The 17,998-nt window shown below is 42.7% G+C and overlaps 1 protein-coding gene across 2 annotated transcripts in view; it reads right to left on the reverse strand.

The window, feature by feature from the left end:
• Positions 1 to 17,998, reverse strand: part of gpc5c (glypican 5c) — a 96,259-nt gene that overhangs the window by 39,167 nt on the left and 39,094 nt on the right. The window contains exons 5-6 of one of the 2 annotated variants that reach the window (XM_084546492.1): positions 17,314 to 17,370; positions 16,538 to 16,660 (exon numbers count right to left, since the gene is read on the reverse strand). In XM_084546492.1, coding sequence (XP_084402618.1) covers positions 16,538 to 16,660; positions 17,314 to 17,370 — 180 coding nt within the window. The remainder of the gene's footprint in view (positions 1 to 16,537; positions 16,661 to 17,313; positions 17,371 to 17,998) is intronic. The other variant, XM_084546493.1, reaches the window with a different exon arrangement.

Genomic DNA, 17,998 nt, shown 5'->3' on the forward strand with positions numbered 1-17,998 from the left:
CTTTCCTTGTGGCGTTTAGCTTGTAGCACGTAAAAAAACAATATCACAAAGCCCAGAGTTCATGCCAGGTCTCTCTCACACAAAGCACAGCTCCTGAACTGCCCGAAATACCTTGTTTGCAACCTTTCATCCTTCACCATGTGACACATTTGCATAACACCCACCTAGCATGCTCTCAAAGCTAGCGTTAGAGTTGCGGGTTATAGCTAAGATGTAGACCCAGTGCTACTGCGCAAAAATATGCTCATCTCAATATGATTACACAATGTAATTCCACGGCCTTGGCTACTTGCTACGTTGATAACACCCCTGTTTTTTTTTTTTTTTACCTTCTGTCAGCCACCAACTTTCGTAGCACTGCAGAAAACAAGTTGGTAAGACCCATCCCAGCACAAGATGACCTACACTGTACAACATAACTTCTTTTGCACGAAGCTTTATTACGTTGAGGCTGCTCACAAATTAGACATCAGGGGGCAGTATTTTCTACACATGATCTTGGGAGTTGACCATTGAGTTGACCAGTCACAGCAAGAGTGGGCCGTTGACCAATCAGAGCAGGCTGGTCTTTTTAGGAGAAGTGGCCTTAAAGAGACTTTGTTTAAAGAGGCTAAATAGATGTGTCTTTTGAATATTAGAGCCTCTAAACATTCTTAAAGTAGACCACCGAAATAAGGTTATGGACCTGTAACTGAGCACAATATGGCCTCTTAAATATACCACCTATGACCACTGTGACCAACCATTGATGTTTCTTTTTTATTTGTTGCATCTCTTAAAATAACATTTAGAGGTAAAACTGAAAGGAAGTTTGAAGAAAAAGACGAGGTTACACCACACTACAATAGAAAACTAAGTTTTTCTACTTTAGTTTTTCTACAGGGAACATCTTTTTGAAAAATACTCCTTATGGGAAAGAGTTAATAAAGAAGACAACTCCCACACTTACATCACACTTATCTGTTACAAATACGGCTACAGAGCGCCGCAGGTTAGCATAGTTTTACACAAAGACAGCTTCAAGCCTTTATGCTAACCAAAGCTAACTGGCTGCGGCCTGTTAGAAGGCCAGTACTTATTTTGATGATGTGGCTCCACACACATACACAAACTTTAATAGTCCACAGGCAGTTTTAACTCCAGTTACACCTACTCCAGGGTTGTGTCATGTCAGCCAAGATGAAACATCTTTGTCCAGGACATTTACATTAATGGATCTTTAAAGGTTTTGTCTTGGACATTACCTGAGGCACGACACCTGTGCGGAGCTGGCGGTATATATACGGCTTTGTGGAGCTTTGGACCAATGAAATATAGCTGTTTATGGCTGTGTGGTCGGGTTGGAATTACACACCACGATGTCGGTCTCAACTGCTTTGCCACTTCTTAAGAGGTCCCAGGGTGATTTTACCAAGACCAGCCTGGTTTATTGAGTGGCTGCACTGTTGCAGCTATATGGCTGAAGGTCCTATGGCTCAAATTACTCATAGCTATTGCACACTAACAGTCTGTCCTCTACAGTGCAATAAAAGGTGTTACAGCACTTACGAATGCCACCCTTCATAGCGTTTGTTTTCTATATCCCTTTTAATGCCGTCAAATACATGTGCATGGCCTTTAATGGGCCGGGTCAAGCAGCAAGCATTTGTTTTTCAATGCGTCCATCACTGCCAACGCTCACTTAATATTTCTGAGGGGAATCTAGCTTTCATAGCCAACCATTCATGTCAAGATTCAGCATTTAGTTTATTGACGTTCCTCTTTTTTTCACAGTCACCAGAGCTCCGTGAGGCAAAGCAAAGCAGCCTGGATGTTTGCTTGTCTCAGTGTTTGTTTGTGTGATCAGGCTGGTAGCTTGCTAGCTGTTGACTGGATGCCTCTTATCAGATTGGTTGGTGGATGAAGATGAAAGCCGACCCCAGTCCCCTCTGATCCAGTAGACCATGGGCTTGTGGAGATGCGGCCCACTGCTAATAGCAGTCTGGAATGCTGAATCTGAAATAGGGATTTCCATGATGCTCAGTGCCGAATTAATGATCATACTAAAAAAAAAAGGAAAACTCAGCTATATTTCTGGTGAGTTTTTAGTGAGCAATGTCAACCATGGATATAGTCCCTGGATATATTAAGCCTAAAATATTAAATTCAAAATGTGAGTCTAGTCCTTGTTTGTAGAATCACACAAACTCAGCTGTAGGCCACCCCAACTAATACTTTCTTTTGGATTCAGCCCAAGTCTAGTCATGTCTCGGTATGCTCTCGAGGCCACTGTGACCTGGGCCAACCCTGAGGACAGTCAGGGAGCTGGAATAGAAACCGAGATAAGAGCAAAGGCGGTGAGTTTTAATAGAAAAAAAAAACTGAACTGAGAAAAAACACGGGAAAAGTATAAATGGAAAAAGGATCTCTGACTAGACTTTGTGATACACTTAGAATGTGCATATGCTTATGCTAGTAGTAATCACACTGTGTGATTACATGTACCCGGGAGGTGTTTGATATCATTAGGGCTATTATATCCATCTATTTTTATTTCCATCTGCAAGCTAGGTGAGACAATATGTAGCTTGGCTCATCATCAGCCCATTACTAGCCTACACATCACCAAGCATGTTTCATTTCAATGCTACTTCAGGCTAATGAACATGTATTGATTTATCTAACAATCACGGCAACTGCAAAGAGCTGAATTAATTTGGTGTAAGTGACTCGCTCCTGGCAACAAACTCCTCTTGCTCCTGCTTTGCTCCTCATAGCACCAGACGCTGTGTTGTCTCTCTCGATCCCTATGGCCTCTAGAAAAATCATGAGTTGCTGCAGAATTCAATGTACTCGCTATGTGCCATCAGTTTCAGCATGTACTCCGCGTACTCGGTTCTGCCTTACATATTCCTAAAGGGCTGAGATACTTTGCCAAGCAAAAAAAAACCAAAAAAAAAAAACAGAATATAAATTAATGAAATCAAACTACAAGTCTAACGCCTCCAGACTAAGCTGCTGATCTGACAAAATATGCTTTCACACTGCACCCGTGTGGCCAGCACTATGTACTGAAAGCATTCAGCATCCATTATTAAGTACAAGCTGAGGGTAAGAGTCATACGGTGCCCACAGATGAATATATTTTAACAACATAAATTCATTTGAACCTTGTTGAGATGGTTTGGACATGTTCAGAGGAAGGATAGTGAATATATTGGGCTGCCAGGCACGAGGAGGAGGAGGTTTATGGATGAAGTGAAGGAGGACATGAAGGTAGTTGGTGTGAGAGGGGAAGATGGAAGCAGATAATTCAATCCCTGAAGGCGAAAGGAAAAGAAGAAGAAGAATTTATTTGAACCTTGAGAACTTTTGATATTAGTTTTAAACCACGCTGTACTGCTCAAACCTTAGACAATGTCTCAGACTCATTCCGGGCAATTTTATCTTCTGTGCTTTTTATTTCTAAATTCAATTCATCTCAACTCAAATACCTTTACTCAAAAGTTCTCTTTTGTTTTATGATCATCTTTCCGATGGTAATAATGCTAATATATAACATTAGTCTGATGAACAGTGGTGTAACGTTCCTGTAAAGGATGCAAAGGTCTGATGAAAACTGTTTATATCTGCAAAAAAAACAATCAAGTATTCTTATCTAAAAGGTGACAATGTTCGACAGTGTGTTGTTTTGAATCTTAGGTGCTGAACATAAACTAAACCAAGTAATTAACATCAGACCAAAATTGCCTCTTTAAATAAAAAAGTATTTTTAGCTATGCACGAGAGCCACTACCCATCGTCTCTATCCACAACTACAAATTTGTGTGACTCCTTGGTTACATGGAAGTTAAACAAATTACAAAATAAAGAAGGTCAATTTGTCAGTCTCAAGTGGTATAGACAGACAAATGGAAACATAGAGTATAGCTATAGAGTTTAAAGCACTAATAGTCTCTGGTGGCAATTACACAGATTACAACTATAATTGGCTCGTGGTTTGCTTTGAGGACGTTCCCAGGCCTGACTGTCCCGGCTGTGTCTGTCACTGGGTGTAACTGCTCCCCACCTCAATGTGTCGCCTGCCTCGATGTACCAGCAGACGTACTGCAGGCTGACTCAACAGACCACACAGACTTCTGGGAAAACACTACGAGGCTCCATTAGCTCGGAGGAACAAGAAAGTCATGCCCACACATTAAAATCGCATGCAGACAAGCATCATTCCCTGACAAAGACAGCAATTTTTGTAAATGTGGCCCGAACCAACAACAGTCCTTGCAAACAAACACAAATAGCCTCATCTTTATTCCAGTTCACACAGTTAACTACCTTCTGGGCCTATTTAAAAACATAGATATTAGTTACAGTAAACTCAGGCTTGACATTTCTGACTGTAAAAATGTAACACGTTTTCTTTGTCCAAATTAAATTTTAGCACAGACGAGTGGGCAAGATTTTCTATCCAACATTTGTATTACTATTAGTTTTTCTCTGTGCAAAACACTTATTTTCTCAAATGCAAACTTCCTAACAGGCCAAGTACAAGCCTGCTTCAATGACACCGCTTTGCCAGTAGGTGGAGCCACTGGCCAATTTTTAATTCACAAGTTTCCAGCAGAAAAGGCGCTCATTTAAAAGGACACTGACTCTGTCACAAAGCGATAAAAGGATGTGCAGCATGACGGAGAAAGTCACAGAGAAGGGAGCACAGACAACATTTGGGTTTGTTTACAGGATAGAATACATTATATGCATTAAGAGCGACATAAAGAAAAAGAAAAAAAGAATGAAAGCAAGAAAGAAAGACAGATTGAAAGGCAGACAGAAAACTTTTACTCGTCCCACAGTGATGTATCTATCCCCTCTTCTAGCCACATGCCTGCATGCCGAGGAGGGCACGGATAACTGAGGTTAGAGGTCTGGGGGGAGCTGGAGGGGCAGTTGGTGTTTGGAAGGCAGACAAGGGCAGGCAGGGGCAGAGCCAGTAGAGTAAACTATGCCCCAGAGCACAGACGGGTGGAGTGGGCCATGATCCTCTGGTGTGGTACGACCACCTGTTTGTCTGTCTGTCTGTCTAATCCAGGTCAGAATGGCGTGATCTACTGCTTAAGGTGGACAGCTCCAGCGTTAAGTAAAAACCAATCGAGGGGTTAACCGCTGAACATACTGTATGTCCAGACTTCATGTGTTTAATTTTCATCCGTATATACAAGATGGTTTTGTAATCACAGAGATGTCCGAGTGTATCAGAGACATGTCCAAACACAGAAAGAGGGAGGCACGTTGTCACATCTAAACTGTATATGGTGCAAGCGTAGGCAAAGAGGACTTAGTGAAAACATTCCAGTTTAAACTCAAACATATGGTAGATTGGAGTAGGCAACAAACATGCAAATGCACCCTTCTTGTCAGATGAAGCGCAGAGCGTTTGTGTGGGTGATGAGTAGGGGGGTCAGGGTTCAGATGCTCTGCTGCTGAAAAGGGCACGTGGGAGCACGGCTCATGCGGTCCTCTGCAATGAACACATGCACAAACAATCAGGGCACCCGCAGACAACCTCCACGTCCATTTATTAGGCCTGCATGTAATCCGTATATAGTCATAACCCACGCACAGTCATGGACATGTAGACATGGTCCCCGGACACTCAGCAAGATGGACATTTGAGAGCATATTGAAGATAGAGAGATAATGAGCAAGCTCTAACTGAAGCCACCCGACACCAGAATAACATATATAAGGATTATATACTGCAATGTTATCCAAACTGCTGCTAAGGTCAAGGAGTAAGAGAAAGTGTCTGTACTGCAGGCGGAGAGAAGAAGGGCAAAGGTTAGAGAGCTGTTAGCCAAATGAAGTCAGGCAGATGGTAGCATTGACAAACACGTGGACAAAATGGCTTTCTTGGCACAAATCCCAGGCATAACTATCAAGTTTGTCATGAGCAGGCTTATCTGTCAATCAGCCACAGTTTAGAAATTGTGCACATCATTATAAGTGAGTCAGTAATTTGAATTCCAGGTTTGGGTTAAGAGGCCTCAACCATAGATGAATAAATGAGTCCCAGGGGTCATTTAGCAGTATCAGTTTTTACAAGATTTGTGCAAAGTCCTCCACAGACTCGGTGCATTTTAATAAATGACATTTAATAATGAGTTCTTTTGTTCTGGGCTTATCGTGGATCTGGTGATGGTTTAAGGCCGACGTCTTGAATGAATAAATATATGCAGTAGCTATTAGCTGTAACTGTGAACTTGCAATTACTTCCTGGAAATGTCATCAACAATTTTTTAACACTTTCATTGCGAACGGTGCTGCCAGAGTCCTGATAAGAACCAGGAGAAGAGAGCGCATTAATCCTGATCGATCTTTGTACTGGCTCACAGCTACTTACAAAATAGATTTTAAGGGCCCAAGTCACTTTCAATTTTCAGACGGGCACCACCCACAGATAAATAAAAACCAAAACTTGCCACCAGACAGACACATGGATAAGGGTAAACAATCCTCCAAGAAAACTCAAACAAGTCCAGTTGCCTTTGTTTTACTTTTATTATTTTTGGATTAAGAACAGGTACCGTTCTCATGCCCTCTTCATTTCATTCTTCTTACTTGATTTGATCCTGGTTTAAATTTGTTTTTAACAGTCGTTCTGATGCCATTCTTTGCCTCAAGCACTTCTAACTGCCTCTGTGTTTGAAATGTGCCATAAAATCTGAGGTTGCATTTATTTGCATGTAATCTTTCAGATATGTACTGCATGATGTGGGCTTTGATGGGTAAAACCACCATAATAAATTTAAATGGAAAACATTTCTTTTTAGTTTAGTTTGTTTACTGGATTCTTTGTGGTGCTCACCAAAGAAAGGAGCTGTAAACTGGTAATAAAGTTATTTTTGGGTGAATTTAGCCTTGGGCGAATGAGGCATGCTAATGCTACTGGCATTATTAAATCACCATGGTCCTAAATATGAATAGTGTCTGTTTGTTTCTCTCACAAGCTCACACAATTAAGTGATTTTTAGCATTTCCCTGATTTTTCTGACAGCTTTTCATGACCAACATTTGTGCTCAGTCAGATCACCCACACTTACGGAAAAAGCTTCTCAATTAAATGTTGTGCTGAGGTGTTGAGCCCTGGCTCAAATATAATTTATATCTAAAGTTGGAGGCCGTGAGATGGGGCCTGTTACCTGATGAACGAGTCACTGTTATCTAGCGATGATGACCGCATGGTGAAACTGTTTGGCCCGAATCCTTTAACACTGGCCAAAAAAGCTAGCCAGAGCGGTGCTAAATGGAGCCGATTCTCCCTCACGGATGGGCCAAGTCCGCACCCTCAAAGCCTAGTCAAATCTGGCAGCTATATATGAGCCAGATCCAGTTCACATTTAGTTCTTCCATGCAGCATTGCTCATTTACAATCAGGCCTGACTGGCTGTGCGGGACATTGATACGGCAGTTTTTCAAGCTATGTTCCACGACTTTAAATTAAGTTATTTAGCAAAGGACAGGATCTATGTACAGATACAGTTGTGTGGACGGAAACAGATTAATAGAGACTAGTAGATTAGTAAAGAGCTATTGGTAAGCATGCTGCACTGATATTATGCCTAGATATGCTTTAACTGGTTAGTTGGTAACAAATGTGTCTGTGCGTGTTTGGCAGCAATGTAAAGTGCATATGAACGTATGAAAATAGGGCGGGACTTTCCCTCCATTCGGTACCTCTTCCGTGCAGAGGCCGCATTCCCAGCCCCACTCAGGGGGCTCGAGTGAGCGAGCCACGACACCAAACCCACCCGGAATTCTAGGAACGTTTTCCCTGTGGTTTCAGGTTACCACACACACACACACATTCTGAACACAGATCACACTCACACACACACACACACACACACACACACACACACACACTCACACAACAGCCTCCACAGTAGCGTACTGTACTTTTGTTGTTTGTACAGAGTTGGTTTTGTTAGCTTTCCCTCTCCTCCCGTGCCTGTCATTCATTTTCATTTTAAACTCGCATACCTTTGCGGTGGGTTGGACGACGACTGGGACTAAAGTTTAAACTCGCAATTGGACTTGGTTCAGATTCTCACTCTTACGGTAAATACCACACACTGAAAACTTCAACTTATCCACACATTCACACTAAAACCCTACAGGGCATCTTGCCAGTGCTCACTGCGGGCCCCAAATTCAGATATACAGGTAAACTTTGCATCATGCAATATTCAGCTCAAGCGCAACCAAGATCAGCATTGCATTTTTAAAAGTCTGCCACAGCTCCTGGGAGAAAGGATAACAGTGCCCCTAAAAATAGTTGCGACTGAGAGGTTTGGCTTCATAAGTCAGACGTGAGCACACTGTGTGAGCGTCGTTGCGTGTCTGCAGAACACAGAAATAGTGTGATGGTCTATATGGTCGTAATCCTGCGTCCACACGGCTACGAGCTGCGTGTCTGGATCAAAGCTAAGGTCTGAAAGTGGATTTTCTCCGCCTTTGAACTGAGGGGTTTTTCTCATACCAGGGGCTGTATTACCTGAGAACTAGTTTTATTTCTCTTTCTTTTTTTAACTGCACTAAAAGTCACACTTCACCACTTCAGCAAGTGTTTCTCACTTTGGTCGGCATCATAATTTGGGCATGTGGCACCACTCAGTTTCCAACTTAAAATATTCAAACCACATGATATCTGATGCATAATATATCATCGGATTTTGTATGCCAGACTTAAAAAGGAAGAAAGCGAATTGATTCCTTTACAAAGTCCATGAGCATCCAGACAGCTCTAATATTGTGAAAACAAGACACGCATTTCAGACTGCGCTCCAAACACCGACAAGCACTCTGCTGCATAACTTGTGTCTTCCAAGGAAATTTTATGACATGAGATAAAAGTCCCTCTAAAACGTAGAGTTCACCCTGAAAGACTTTTGTTATACACGTAATATTGTAGGTGGTGCGTTGTTTATGTGGTACAGAATATTATCAGCAGTGCTGACATCAAGGAGAACACATTTTTAGGGTTTTGTCCTTTGTTCTCTGGTGCGCCACATCAGAATGCGTGTCAAACTGAAGAGAAATGTTTGAGAGGCTTTCAAACACACACAGAGGACAGTGATATACAGGCTGCTATTGGCTGGCACCCAGACACGCTAGCGCTGAGGACTTCAAACAGGCTCACAGAGGCAATTAAGCCACAAAGACAGAGGGCTCTCCTAAAGCCACTGCTTCCTGCTGCCACTGACCTATATCACTCATTTTCTCCTCAATCTATCCACGAGTTCGGCTCTCTTTCTATCCATAGTTTTCTCATTGACACTTCCTCCCCCCCACACCTCCCCGCCACATCTATCCCTCCATTTCTCATCGTCCTCTCCTGCTATGAGTTTGATGTCTTGCCAGTGGGCAAGCACAGAGGTTAGTGAGTACACTATGTCTACCTCGCCCAGTAGGAACTACTCCAGTAAAACATGCCAAACTATTGTGCCATTTTAATTATATTAGCTCAAGCCACTCCATCGGCTGGATGCAGAACACAAGAGCGAAGCTGTAAAGCTGCGTCCCTTCCGTGAAAGTGATGATAACAAGCCTGAAAGGAGCTGGAAGGAAGCATGCGATGTGCACAAGGCACACTATAAAACCACGACTTGAAGACAACGAGACACATAAACACTCTTCACTCAGAGGCATGTTAAATCCCACATTTGCAAATATAGTAACGGTACAGTGAGGCAGGCAGAATAACATGTCCTTACACACCATGTACACAAAGTATCTTCCTTGTTTTTCCCCAGTTTAGAAATTCAATCAACTCACACATATCCAAGACGTTCCACAGGGAATAAATAACTCAAAGACACAGAAATATGATCGCTGTTGTTTTCTTTTTCTTTCTCTCTCTTGCACCACAGAGATGCAGCCCCAAAGAGAGAAGAGTCAAAGCAACGCAGAGCGGGTCATACCGAGGTCCCAGGCAGCAGCCCAGGGTTATGGGAAAGGAATGGACCACTGAATCAGAAAGGAGCGGAATTGAGGGAAGCACAGAGGAAAGGACTAACGGTCCCTTTGAATGAGGGCCAGTATACAGCGTTCACCAGAAGAGTCCATATAAACTCCTTGCGGTGTTCATCACCTCAGAAGTGGAAATATTTTGTAAGATGACAATAGTGGCAAAAGTCTTTGGACGATCTTTGGTGGATTGTATATATAATACTCATCTTTCCATAATATCTTTGAATCCTTCCTTAAATTACATTAATTAATTTATAAAGTCAATATTGTTCTCTGGTATTAAATGATTTCATGACTCGAGTTTCATTATCTAATTCACTTGCATTTTTCAAACTAAGCTCCCCTGACCCAGGAGACTGACACAGAGAAGGCAGGGAAGAAAAAAAATGTAACTACGACTGGATGGGATTCGAAGGAGTGGAGACAGCGTGCGGGAGTGTGAGGGGTGAGGCCTGTGCCCAATGCAGCGCTCTCCCTGCTTCTCCCTGCAATAACAGAATAGATTCCAGATGTCAAAATGCCAAACAAATGGATTGTCATAACCTTCTAAAAATGCACGGCAGAAGCAGCACTCACCCTTGCCGTATTGTGTGCGGACAATCTCTTGAGCTGATCCCAAAACTCTGGAATCATCCCCAAAGAATGGCGAGGGGTTATTAATTCTTATCGAAGAGCACAGAGCACACTACACATCGATACGTGCGCACACCCACTCGTTTTAAAATGTCATCCACAGCGATCTGAATGCAATTTGACACACTCTAGTACCACAGGGATTCGATGTCCAATCACGATGAACAAACCATTTTACATATACACTGAAGGAAAATGAAAATTCCCCGCTATTGAGGGATTTGATCTCGGAGCCGAAATGAATGTCTCTCCTCATATAGGTCAATACAGAGAGAGATGGAAGAGATTTGAGCAACAGGCATTATGATTTCTTACTGCTGGCAAGAAGAAGATTGCTTCTCCTCCTCTATACAGATCATGCAGTATACCGTCTGTATACAGTGCATAAATCAGGCCAATGCACTGAGGAGTTTGTGGGCCATAACACACTGTATGCCTAGTATTTCCTTTTCCCTTTACTTGTTTTTATTGTCCAACTAAGTTCAAATCTGAATGCCAACTTCTTCTTGGCTCATATGATTTCACCAGAACAAAGAGACTACATTTTTTAAATCATACCCTATGCTGCTATGTGATTTGAAAACAATAGTACAACATATACTACTGGATATAACTACGGGTTATGTAGCCAGATAAAGGAATACCTGCCTCACTTGATCTCATGGGGAAATGTACGTAGATAAAATGGACACTGCAGTGCAGCAACTTGCAGTGAATCTACTGAGCCACACTCGAGTCTGATAAGTGAAGTTGGTGTGCCAAACACCAGTCAGACAAGAGCAAGATGGATTCACTTGTAATATGTAGAAAAAAAACCCAAAACCAATTATGAGTTAATGGTTGGTTGGACTCAGACAACACAGGGAGGCTATTCTTCAGTCAGAACCAAATGTGAGATTTTTGTTTTAATATCTGTCAACTGAAGTAGACTAGCTAACATTAGCCTAGCTATGTTTACTGCTGCCTGACAACACCGTCAGCAGCGCCGTGTCCTAATAGATTAATTTCTGTCATGGATCATTGTGACAGTCACGACGTAATCATCCAGACTTTGGATCTTGAATATCAAACATGCTTGATATTGATTGGTGAGTCGGGAGAGCAATTCAGAAGGGTTTAAGAAGGGATTTGTAAACACTGCACATTTTCGAACACCCTGGGCCAAACCGGACTGGGTTTCTCTCCCGATTGTCAGGAGAGATGAATTGAGGGATAAATTGTCCTGAAACTCCTGTAGGGCGAGCCCGGCAGACGCTACAGCTAGACCAAATGCAGCAAGTCTGCCAAGCCAAGTGACCCCTCCTTTTACTGAGCTACCAATCACTACATGCCATTTGTGTTTTCAATTAAATTAGCTGCGCGTGGAGTGCTCTGCTTTCAGCGCTCCGGTTGCTCTTGCCAACATCTATCCATTGTTCTTCAACCACCTGCATCAAGAATATTTGTAACCCAGCATAGGACTCTAAGACTATGGGTGAATTATTTAAATTTAAAAGTGGAGTATCATTTCCCTGGAATCTGTGTCACTATTTAGTGGCTGGTTATAACTGGGAAATACGTAAGAATAGGATATTGTCTACCTCCTCATGTGTCTTCAGTCAACAGGCTAATTAAGATCTTTACGATGCCAAATAGTGGCTATAGCCTGCAGCATAAATTCAAAACATGCACGCACTGTCTCTAAGTATGTGTGAAAAGTTTCTCAAACAGGCAAGAAACAACAGGAACGGTAATTAATGTAATTAAAGCTACAATCGATGCACAGTAACTGGCTAAACTAAATAAAGAATGCGGTAACTTTGGTTGATCTTATCTTTCCGGAAAAGATGACGCAAAGTATTCACACATGTGATGGTGTAAATGTTCAGAGATGTTTGAACACATGCCAACACGCACTTTTAGTTGTACATACAACTGCTTGCCCCCCGCTTGCCACTCTGTCATCAGATGGTGAATAAAGAAGGGAATTTCAATCCCCAGCGCCTTTGATGTGCTTTGAAGTACTATAACATACAAGCTTGCCTCTGTGTGTGTGTGTGTGTGGGTGTGTGGGTGTGTGCGTATGTGTTCTCACATGTGGACGTGTGTCTCCTAGCCGGAGTGCATTACGATTGTGTCTGAATGAACAACCCTCCAGCTGTTGACTAGCATATGGATCCCGTGTGGATTGATACGTGTGTGTGTGTGTGAGTGTGTGTTGTGCGTATATGAGTGTATGTCCGGCGCGTGGGGAAAACCCACAAGTCTTCAGAGGCCTTTTGTGCCCACCACACAGGAAGTTAAGACTGACATGGACGACAACAGTAGCTTAGCATGCTCATTTTGGATCACGCTATTTGTGTCTGCGCACGTTTTAAAATCCTTTCTCATCTTCGCTTCTTCCTTTCTCTCATCTCCACTGGCGTTTCCCAGGCACGGTCCAGGCAGTGGCACAAGCAACGGCAGTAATGTCCAAGTCTTTCCCATGCAGGCTCATAGGAGGGTCTTTGTTCCCCCCTCCAGGCTTTGGGGGTCCCCACGGCAGGGCTGTGCCCCACTCTACTGACGCCACAATGAGTCTTTATGCTGCCAAGCCCCCCCCCCCCTCCCGACCATCACTCCACACTTCACCATGCTTCCCTCATCGGGGGCACATGGAGGCACAGGGGGCACCGCGACACCAGGAACGTCAACCCTTTTCATGCCCAGTTCTGTTCTCCCTTCTCTGCAATACAAGCCAGCAGAGTCAGATCCAGTGAAAGAGAGGGCCAGTCTGAACGGTTTATGAGTGGTGCCAAATGTCTCAGTAGGGCACTGTTTTATTATTCAAACACAGAACACTTGACACCAAAAGCAAAGACATGGCACTCACCAGGGAGTGTGTGATAACACACCGTTACAACCCATTAGCACCGTTGTTGAAAAACCAGAACCCTTGGTAGTAAAATGACACAGTCATTTACAGACAGAGGAAGAAATAGAGGACTGGCATTAAATGCAAACAAAGACGGATCTTGACAAGATTAGTTAGACGCTTTTTGGGTTTTAGGTGCTGAGTGGTTGCCTCACCCTGTGTTTACGCTCTCATACGTTACTGATCATGAACCTAGCGCACACATTGGCTGGCCCCCGTGCTTATATGCTGACATACTGTCACAGACCCTGATGAATGGGTGGTCTGCACAGTATGTCTCTGTCACTGGCAGATACTTTCCAGTTGGGAACATTATTGAAGAGAAGAAAAGAAAAGAAAAGAAAAGAGAAGAAAAGAAAAAGAAAAAGAAAAAGAAAAGAGATTTCAAACTAAAACAAAATAATAAGGTTTGGAAACATGCCTAACTTTTTCATGAATATCTCTGACAAAAGGCATTTGCCAACCACAGGCGTTTCTGGAATCCAAGACATCTGTTCCTGTGCATAATACCTTCACATGTAATCATGTAAAGCATAATGTATGGCTTAATCCAGCGAAACAAACAAGGTCTGAATGATCTGACAAACACTCTTGGGAAAAGGCAATCCCTCAGACCTTCAGTTTTCTTCTGTCAAAGCTAATACCAGCAGTGCCAGGATCTGAGGTCGTAAGAGGAGCCAGTTTAAGGCCACCATAGAAAACAGAGAGTGCAACCTTGTCACAATTGTGGACTGTTTGTGGAGCATTTAAGACTAGATTCAGCCGGAGGACTCATTTACAGACATGCATTAGTGGAGTGATATGCATAATTCCTCTGTTCTTCTCATGCTGGCTGAGAGAGAACAACCACACACACACACACATAAGGGGTAAGCACAACAGTCTCTAAGAGATGAGCCCAAAACCATAAGCAGGAAAAGGGTTTCTAGACCACACCTATAAATCAGCACAAACTAAATACCTCATAAGAGAGAAACAGAATTCAGACGGATTATAGAGGACGACACAGATAACAATTCATTAACTGAGTCTAACACAAAAGAGAGAAGACTCTTGCAACTATTGCCTGCATTCACTCAGATGGGTTTAATGACTTCCTCATTGCCACAGTGATTAACAACAGCCAGCCATGCTGACTCACAGCTTGCCATTATCCTACACAAGACCACAAACAAATAAGGCCTGACAAGGCTTTTGTCTCTTTTTCTCAAATTTAAATACATTCAAACCTAATATTTTTAAAAGCAAGGCATGCATTAAAGTCCTAATAAAATCATGTTTGACGTTTAAGTATTTCTATATCTGCCTTGCCAAATAAGTTGCCTAAAGTGTACCACTATCTGGCCCAACATCGACCAATAGCTAATTTTGTAGGTATTCTTTCTCTCCCGGAAGATTTACAATTAAAAAATGTTGATGAGGAGTAGGCGTACAGTAATGTTGTGTCCAATGAAATGCTCCCTCCCCCAGACCTTTCATTTACCAGAAGCTCTGACGGTTTTGTCCATTAAGGCCATGTTTGACACAAGTTGTCGCACTGTATCCCGGGGAGATTTTCAGAAAGTTTAACGTGCCGAATTGAAGAGATGACTTTAAATAAAATGGATATGATGGAACAAATGATAACAACAAGAGGGGAACACGTGGAAGGTTCCTCTCGTTTATATACCTCAATCTCATCGGCACATTCAAATACACAAATACTTTCACAACGACATGAACCTCTAGAATCTAGACAAGCATGATTCAGGACAGGATCAATCCAGACTACCGCCACCTGCCCGTATGAAGAGTTTCTTCCTTTCATGTGGGAGCAGAACGTGTTTGCAAGTTGGCTGTATTCTTTGCTGTGGGGTTTAACGGACGTAAAGCAACGTCACAGTTGGCCTTTGTCGCCAGCTGGTTAAGAGAGACGACTCAAGAATCATGAATCTAGAGTCTATTTAACCGGCTCAGTTGCGTCCTTCCACATTTGATTGACACATAATCAATAAACGGCACCATTCAAACATCTTACATCTCACTCGGCAGAGAAACAAAACGTACTACCCGACCTGACCACTAGCAAAATAAGGCACTCAGCCACTCACTCACTTATGCACAATACGCAGTGAAACGAAACTTAACCGACTCATAACCGCTGCTCGTGGATCCCTGCTTAACCAAGAGTAAGCAGCCACTCACTCGGCCGGCAGAGAAAATAAACTCCAAATATTTTCCGTCAATTGCAATCTGTCATTTTGACATTTTGACAGATTCGGTTAACGCGACCCCTAATTTGGACACAGCAAGCTGAAACTTTTGGGAGCTCTGCTTTTACAAAAACATATTTAAATATCCAGAACGAAATGGCACTAGCCTGGAAGCCAGCCCGACTTCCCTGACCCACAAAAGTTGCATCAGAAAGTGTGTCACTCTGCTTATGGACATGAAGAATAATAGCAACGTAGTCATAGAGATCATTTGAGCACTGTGGGGTTGAATTTGTTTACAACAAAATGTTGGATCAGTTGTAGGGCAATCCAATTGCGTGCGGGGTGCTTTTTTCGACGTATCGATTGAAACATGCCCAACAATGAAATCAGACTCATATTCTGATAAAGATTGGGTAGCGCTCTACACCAGGCTAGCACTCTGCTTGTATTTTTAATGGGAACTTCACATTTGGAATGATGCCTGAAAGCCAGCATCTACAATGTCTTCAGGAGAATGCGAAAGTTTTCATTTGCGAATTCCAGTGCTTCTGTGGCCAGTAGTTTCATAAACAACTAAAATAAACACTGTAATGAAATACAAAAAGTTTCCTAAGCCAAAGAACAAATTCTTTCACAGCAAGAGAGGTTTAAGTGCCAGCATTATTCGATATACACTGTTCTTATTAAATATGAAAAGAACAATGGGAGCAGAAGATAATACAAGGACAGCTGGAGGGGATGTTGTTGAGGGACCCTACATTTTTAGGTCAAAAAGTGGAAAGAAAAGCTTTTGTGAGCACTGTTTCCTTACCTGTTCACAACACCGTCTCCGCCCCAACAAGTGGAGTCCTCCAATACATTCTCCCCTTCGCACAGCATCTCTGGCAATGCAGCAAAGAAGGATTTGTAGCGCTGCAGGTACACCAAGAACTCCCTGAGGTAAAACGAGATGAAAATAGAGCAATTTATTCACACCCACATGTTGGAAAGCATCTAATTGTGGCACAGCCGGCCACCTATTTATTTAGGTTGGTGAACGCACTTCTCAACATAATACTTTGGCACAGTTCCACCACTAACAAACTGTATTCTAAAGTTTCTGTATTGTATTCAACAACACATTCGTGATATAAATACATGTGATGATATTGACGGTGCCAGAAAATGAATGGCTTTGAATGTGACCACTTCACTGCGTCAGCACATTTTTCTCAATTATGCTGTGCGGTAAAGTGCTTGCTTCACCAGATCCGCTAACACATGTTGTCGATATAGAGACTGTCATCTTGAGCAAAAAACAATGGCATAGTATTCTGATCGGACGCACATTGCTGCCACACATGAGGCAGAGCAAAAACAACGCGGGTCACCGGAGGTTATGTGCCGAGTCAGTCAGTGAAATCACTCTTTAAGAGCAACGCATGATGGGTTTTGACATAAAATGTGCATCAGTCATGCAAAACTCAATTAATAAACTGTTTGAATGTGGTTTACACAAGTAACTGCAATGCTGTATGTGCTGTCAATTAACAAATTAATTGTGTGAGGGATTGAGACCAGTGGTGCATCCCTTTGGTGCATGCTTACCTAGAGAGCGTTCTCAGACTATGTTTATTGTTCTTGGAGGGTTTCAGGGGGAATGAGCTGTGAATGATGGGAGTTGGAGTCCCGGGGAGATTGTTGCAAGCAGGGAGGATGCAAGGAGGTGAAAGAGGGATTGAGAGAAAGAAAAAGGAAACAAAAGGACAACATGACAGGACATGTGGGGAAGAGGGAGAAAAAAAACAGTCAATTGACCCTGGAAGAGAGTGATTAATCATGCACATGCAGAGACTGGTCACACCACAGATAAGTCAATAACCTTTACACCCCACACCAGATTAAACATGAAAACAGATAATAGTAGGCAATGCCTGTGTTGAGTCGGTAAACAAACACAAGCAAACATCTGCACATGTGCAAACTGTTAAATATTCACCAGCGAGCCAAAGAAAGTTTGGCTGAAGTCCCTGATTCACTTTATTCCCCATTAAGAAGAAATGTAAATGTTGCTCTACTCTATCATGTTTCATATTTTTCAGCGGTACAGTATTCTCCCTTTGCTGCACTGCGTGCTGCCGTGGCTCTGAAGTGGTCAGCACTCACATGTGCTCTGGTCAGCGCTGGCAGCAGAGCAGGCAGGGAGCTGGATTGTGTGGCCATGAATGGCGGGGGCAATGCCAGCCCAGACCTGTCAGCTAGGCTGGCATCAGTGCAGTGATTCATGGTTTGG

This window comes from Chelon labrosus (assembly GCF_963514085.1).
Source record: "Chelon labrosus genome assembly, chromosome: 6".
Classification (NCBI taxonomy): Eukaryota; Metazoa; Chordata; class Actinopteri; order Mugiliformes; family Mugilidae; genus Chelon; species Chelon labrosus.